Genomic DNA, 6,799 nt, shown 5'->3' with positions numbered 1-6,799 from the left:
GAGACTATAAAACAAGGGGACAGGTAGAACATTCCTCTCTGGATCCGTGATGACTGGGTTATTTTTAACAGAGAGCACTATATATAAACCTGAAATCTAGAGAGACATGCGGTGCATATAAATATAGTACATATAGATAGCTAAGTAAAATTTACCCTCACACCCCTCCTTGACTCCCCCAGGTCTGTTAACTAAAGAGACAGCTCTTTCCCTCTAAAGATGTGTCACCTTTCCTGGAGGATCTCCTGGATCCGCCCCCAGCCCTTCTCCACCCTGCGCACTAGGGTCACTGGGCGCCCATGATCCGCCCCCCCCCAAACCCCCCCCCCCCCACCACCACCCTCTCAGACAGCAGCTCCTGCATGGCAGCGACTCATCCCCGCTTTGAGAATTTGGCCAGAAAGAACATCGTACAGTCCGCTTAGTCAGTGAGAGGTCGAACCCTCAGGTCCTCCACCCCGACACCCCTCAGGGGCCCCGCCACACCCTCGGTCCTGATCAGGGAACCACGTGTAAGCCCGGGAATTTCCTGCTCCAGGCAATTTCCTCCCCGACCACGGATAAAAGGGATTCGCCCGTCTCGGGGAGCCACAGATCTCGCTCCACCAGCTCTCCTGCCAGCTCTCACACTCCAGGCACCGCAGCACCGATCCTCCGAGCTCAGCCCCATGGCCCGCACCGCCACCGCCACCGCCTCTGCTGCACCCCGCGCTCCCGGCTTCCTCCGGGCCGCGCTCCTGCTCCTGCTCCTGGTCGCCGCCTGCCGGCAAGCTGCAGGTGAGACTCGAGCCCCTGGAGCCCAAGGAGGAAAAAGGGGATGAAGGGTGGGCGCCCACTGGGGGCATCCCGCTAACCGAGCCTGTTCTCCCTGCAGCGGCGCCTATGGTCTCCGCAGCGGCACCTATGGTCCTCGCAGAGGAGGCCGTGGTCACTGAACTGCGCTGCCAGTGCTTGCAGACCTTGCAGGGAATTCACCCCAAGAACATCCAGAGTGTGAAGGTGACGTCCCCAGGACCCCACTGCGACCGAACAGAAGTCATGTAAGTGTCACCAACTCTGCTGTTGCCACCATCCTGGTCACCTCCACCGCCCAGATGCCCCCACCCTGACCCTGGCCCGCCCTCCTGTCTCACTTGTGTCCTCCCTTCTGTCTGCAGAGCCACTCTCAAGAATGGACAGAAAGTTTGCCTCAACCCCGCATCCCCCGTGGTTAAGAAAATATTGGAGAAGATGTTAAACAAGTGAGTTATGTGACTAGAGTCATTTGAGACAGGTAGTGGCCTCTGCCTCCTGAAAACTAAATCAGGGAAGCCCAGGGTATAGCTGAAGGAGTGAAAAGTCATTAGTTCACAATCAGATTTGCCATTTAGATAGTGAAGGTGCTCTGGTCCAGGAGGATATTTCCAGTGCTTGCCATCCCCATTTCCCTCTCCACCCCCATTCAGATGAAGGTGGGTAAAGCAGCTTTCATTAGAATTCTCATTGGTGTTGGGTAGTTATGCTAAAAAGCTTCCCACCTGTTAATGCCCTCCCCCCACCCAATTCTTTCTGAGCTTCAAGCCTGAAAGTCAGAATCCTCGTTTCTCTGCATCACAGGCCCCAAATCTTAGTTAGTGGTGATGAACAGGGACTTTGCAGTGACACTGCATTGAGTACAAATCTGGGTTTGACCCCCTATTAGCCATATACCTCAAGGAAAATACTTTAGCTTCTCTAAACTCGGTAAAACAATAGTAGCTACTACCTGGGATTGCTGTGAGGCTCAAGTGAGACCCAGTGTGATAGATAATCCCATGTCACTCCCCTTGGCACTCACCTACCCAAGAGGTTCTGGCTGTTTGAAGTCAACAATTCACTTTATTGAGGAATAAGTCCTTACTTAGGAATGCAGAGGTGGTGGTAAGGCCCCCGGACACCACCACCCCTGCATTCCTAAATAAGAGCATCCAACCGCCTAGAGCTCTGGGTCACACAGCCTAGAAGCAGGCACTTCCTGCAGGTCAGGAAAACTAGATTCAGAAGTCTTTGAAATCTAGAGGGCAGGAGGAGAGTGCTGTGCCTCTGGCTTTCCTGAGCAGCTGCTAAGGACACCCTTTTTTTCATGATAGGGGCAGCTCCAACTGACCAGACGAAGCAGGAAGTGGATTGGTGGCTCTACCTGAAGCAGGCCCTGCCCTACAGAAATTGAAGAGGATAAAGAGGAATCATCAGCCCCCAAAGTCACCTTGATTGGACTTTCTATGTTTGATCATCTCTTAGGAGACTTCTTCTACTTATTTATTTATTTATCGGTTGTTTTCAAATATTCTATGTTAATATTTTACATGTGAAATCATTAAGGATGTCATTGCCTCTACTTGGGCATTGTACTGTTATTTTTATTGTTTATATTATGGCAAACCCAACTTCATACGATTCTGATTCTTATTCAGTTTGAAGGTAAAATGTTTGCAAATATTCTCTAGCCATTAAAGTAACATTTCAGAGGAGCCCACAGCAATGTCAGCTGCTATGACAGAGGATGGAGGATCCAAGCAATAATTCATAAGGGTAGGGGAATGTATGTGTGCATCTATTTTTGTAAGTGTTTAAAAGAATATCAGTTGTTATTTATTGGAACAATTTCACAATATGTGGTCAACATTTCTAATGTTGAAGCTTTAAGAACTAAATATCCCTTGGACATTTCATGTCTTTCCTGTAAGGCATAATGCCTTGGTTAGTGTCAATTATGCAATATATATGTTCTTTTGTCTTCAGACAAAAAAGATTTAAGTATTTATTGATGGTTTTGTGAAAAAAGAACATAAATAAAATATTTCAAAATAAATGGTGCTTGTTTTATTTTCTGGGAAAAAAGCTTTACTGGATAATCTGAACATTTACATCAATGTTTCTCAACACCCACCCTCCCTTGGGTATTCAATTGGCTACACATATAAACCAAACTCTAGGTTATGCTAACTTCATCTAGTGATAGCTGCCACTCCCCTTGGCTCTCACCTACCCAAGAATGTGGTTTCCCAACTGTGGACCAACCTCTCCCCTCTTAGTGCAAGAGTCATATGTTTTCATTGATTTTAGAAAGAAAGGGGGGGGAGGGGGGAGGAGAGAGAGACTGACCAGGGACCAGGGACTGAACTCCCAATCTGGGTATGTGCCTGGACGTGGGTCGGGGATCTAACCAGCAACCCTTCAGTGCACAGGAGGACATTCAGCCCACTGATTCACACGGAGCAGGGCTACTGCTATGATGTTGTTCTTTTTTTAATAAGGAGCTCCTTGCTACCTAGCTACTCAAGTTTACCTCCTCCTTAAAAAGATTTACATTTTTATAGTTATCTTAACAAGAACTCCCATTGCATTGTTTTTGCTGAATGGGTTTTCAAACGATTATTGACAGTTTCATGAAGCATGGCTGTGAAATGGTGGTAAAGCGGATTTATTTTTTTCAAAACTAAATAATTTGATTCATCAGTCGAAGCAGAAAAAGTGAATGGCTGAATACTTCACATAGGAAAAGATCTAATTGATAGTTGGGTTACAATTTTTTTTAATTTGTTTTATTGATTTTTAGAGAGAGAGGAAGGGAGAGGGATAGAGAGATAGAAAGATCCCTGACTGGGAATCAAACTGGTGACCTCTTTGTTCCTGGGTCAGTGTTCAGCTGCTGAGTTACACCGGCCAAGTGGGTTCAATTACTTTTTTTGAGGAGTTAATACATTTTATATATCTTAAATCTTTATTGTTGAAAGTATTATGTTTGTCCCCCTTTTTTCCCTATTGACCCCTTCTAGCCTGCCCCCACTCCCTACCCCAGGTCTTCACTAACCTATTGTCTGTGTCCACAGGATAAGCATATTTGCATACAAGTTCTTTGATAGGTCTCATACCTCCCGCCCACCTACCCCCCACATTCCCTCTAAGATTCCACAGTCTGTTCCATGTTTCTATGTCTCTGGGTCTATTTTGTTTAACAGTTTATTTTGTTCATTAGACTCCACATATGAGTGAGATCATGTGATACTTGTCTTTCTCTGACTGGCTCATTTCACTTAGCATAACACTCTCCAGGTCATTTATAAGGAACTACCAGTGAGTTTAATGTTTGTTCCAATCCTTTATACCAATTTATCAAGTAGCATGGTTTTAAGATTTGAGTGCATTAGTTCCTACTTTTCCTTGTGCAATTTCTATGGAACCTGATAGATTGCTTGACTTGAGAAAGTCCACTGGAATTTCGTATTCAGTACTGCTCCAGGTTGACAGCAGCACTCAGGTTTTCAAGACAAACAAAATTGTAAGTCAAGGAAGGAAAGATCCCTATAATCTAAAAGAAACTACACTCCAAACCTTAAAAGCAGGAATATTTGTGGATGTGTGGGGTGTGTGCTTGTCTCTGATTCAGAACTTGTTCAGTAAATCCTGAGACCTGTGGTAAAGCCTTTAGCAGAAACAAGAAGCAGCCTGAATACTTGAGATCAAGTTCTGGCTTGCCCCAAGTAGGTGGGTAAATATGGGCTTTTATTCTAAGTAGCAATGTGCCTGGGTCCAACCCCAGCAGGTACAGTGGTCCCCAAAGGTGTGGACGGAGTCGCCGAAGAAGGAATGACCCAGAGACGGAGTTCAGTTGATCAGCAGCCTAGCCAGAATCTCCAGCCAGGATCTCCAGCCAAGTTCTGGTCTGGATCTCTGGAGAGGTTCTGCTCTGGATCTCCAGCCAGGTTCTGTGTCCATTTTGTCTTGCTAGGTTCTCCAGCCAGGTTCTCCAGGTTCTCCAGCCAGGTTCTGTAGCCAAGTTCCCTCACTAGGTTCTCCAGCCAGGTTCTGTCCAGGTTCTCCAGCCAGGTTCAGTTACCAGGTTCTAGTCAGGTCCTCTTGCCAATTTCTGTAGTCAGGTTCAGTCCAGGATCTTTTGCCATGTTCTCTTGCTAGGTTCTGTCTCTAGGTTCTGAGGCCAGTTTCTGTCCAGGATCTTTTGCCATGTTCTCTCCAGCGAAGTTCTTCTGTCTCTAGAGAACGTTCTGTGTAGGTTCTGTGCCTAGGTTCTTTCTCTCTCTCTGCCTGTCTTCTTACATCTGTATTTATACCAGTTGATTCAATCCTATCAATCTCTATTACAAAGGTTAGGGCGTTTCTTATCTCCATTCCAGGGAGTAAAGATTATGTAGCTTAAGCATGATTGTTCATAGTTAAAGTGATTAATTACCCGCCTGGCACTTAGTTAAGAGGTTTTATTCCCTCCCTAACTTCAGGGGAAAATCCCTGCCTTGGGAAACAACCTTTCTCAGAGACCTTGGTTAAAACACATAGTGCCAAGAAGGTGAGCAAACATTTTAAGAACAGTATGCCATATATGCCAGGTCCCTTGAAACAGCAAGCATGGACCGGCTCCCGCGTCCACACCTTTGGGGACCACTGGACCCGCTGGGGTTGGACCCCGGCATATGGCGCCCGAACAGGGACCCCTAGGTAAGCGCCCCACACTTGGGACGGATCGGACTCCGCCGTAGGAAGAGGGTGGATAGTCTTCGCCAAATCCGTCCACACCTTTGGGAACCCCTGGAACAGGATTCTCATAGGTAAGCCCCCCCCATTGAGAACCCCCACATTCGGGACGGATAGGACTCCACCAGGGTGCTACAGACCCCCCTATAAAGAATAAGTAGGGTAAGAAGGTGGATAGTACAGAACTTAGATTAAGAAGATGTGCCATACTGAGTCCAAAGAAGAATCTGTATTGATCTTTAGATTAAGAAGATGTGCCATACTGAGTCTAAAGAAAAAAGACTCTGTATTGATATTTTAACACATATGCTTGCTAGCAGAGGAGTTAAGGTTACGCCCAGTCAGACAGAATGTTTTATACAAGAAGTATGTCCATGCTTTTCTGAGGAAGGAAAGGTGCCAGAAAGGTAAATGTAAAGGCATGGGAGGAGGTAGGCCCAAGGAGCCTTATCCTTAACCCCACTGCAGCCTTTCCACCCCAGGAAAGTGCAGGATTGGCAAGCTCTCCCTGGGGTGATAGATCAGGACTCAGGTAATAGCGGAAAGCCCCAATCCTACTCTTAAAATGGATACAAGAGAGCATTTGGGTTTTTTTTTTTCTTTTTAATGCCTCCTTTTAAAAAATAAAAAAGGGGGAATTTGCCAGGAGCCGGTCCATCCTTGCTGTTTCAAAGGACCTGGCATATATGGCATACTGTTCTTAATATGTTTGCTCACCTTCTTGGCACTATGTGTTTTAACCAAGGTCTCCTCTCTGAGAAAGGTTGTTTCCCCAGGTAGGGATTTTCCCCTGAAGTTAGGGAGGGAATAAAACCTCTTAACTAAGTGCCAGGTGGGTAATTAATCACTTTAACTACGAACAATCATGCTTAAGCTACATAATCTTTACTCCCTGGAATGGAGATAAGAAACGCCCTAACCTTTGAAATAGAGATTGATAGGATTGAATCAACTGGTATAAATACGGATGTAACGAGACAGAGAGAGAGAAAGAACCTAGGCACAGAACTTACACAGAACGTTCTCTAGGGACAGAAGAACTTCGCTGGAGAGAACATGGCAAAAGATCCTGGACAGAAACTGGCCTCAGAACCTAGAGACAGAACCTAGCGAGAGAACATGGCAAAAGATCCTGGACTGAACCTGACTACAGAAATTGGCAAGAGGACCTGACTAGAACCTGATGACTGAACCTGGCTGGAGAACCTGGACAAAACCTGGCTGGAGAACCTAGCAAGACAACATGGACACAGAACCTGGCTGGAGATCCAGAGCAGAACCTCTCTGGAGA

At 46.2% G+C, this 6,799-nt stretch overlaps 1 protein-coding gene across 2 annotated transcripts; it reads left to right on the top strand.

Annotated features, from left to right (window-relative positions):
* Nucleotides 1–338: 338 nt before the first annotated feature.
* CXCL1 (C-X-C motif chemokine ligand 1) lies at nucleotides 339–2,796 on the top strand (the record flags this gene model as incomplete). 2 transcript variants are annotated; one of them, XM_081110493.1, is made up of 4 exons in its annotated part: nucleotides 339–777; nucleotides 859–1,040; nucleotides 1,158–1,241; nucleotides 2,109–2,796. In XM_081110493.1, 3 exons carry the CDS (start codon nucleotides 883–885, stop codon nucleotides 2,122–2,124), a joined length of 258 nt encoding a protein of 85 aa, XP_080966619.1. The 2 variants fall into 2 exon arrangements, with proteins under 2 accessions (XP_080966619.1, XP_080966620.1); XM_081110494.1 differs by lacking the exon at nucleotides 2,109–2,796 and having other exon boundaries at nucleotides 669–777; nucleotides 917–1,040; nucleotides 1,158–1,245.
* Nucleotides 2,797–6,799: the final 4,003 nt, after the last annotated feature.

This window comes from Myotis nattereri (assembly GCF_964212035.1).
Source record: "Myotis nattereri genome assembly, chromosome: 1".
Taxonomy (NCBI): domain Eukaryota; kingdom Metazoa; phylum Chordata; class Mammalia; order Chiroptera; family Vespertilionidae; genus Myotis; species Myotis nattereri.
This window is presented reverse-complemented; position numbering and strand designations above follow the sequence as displayed.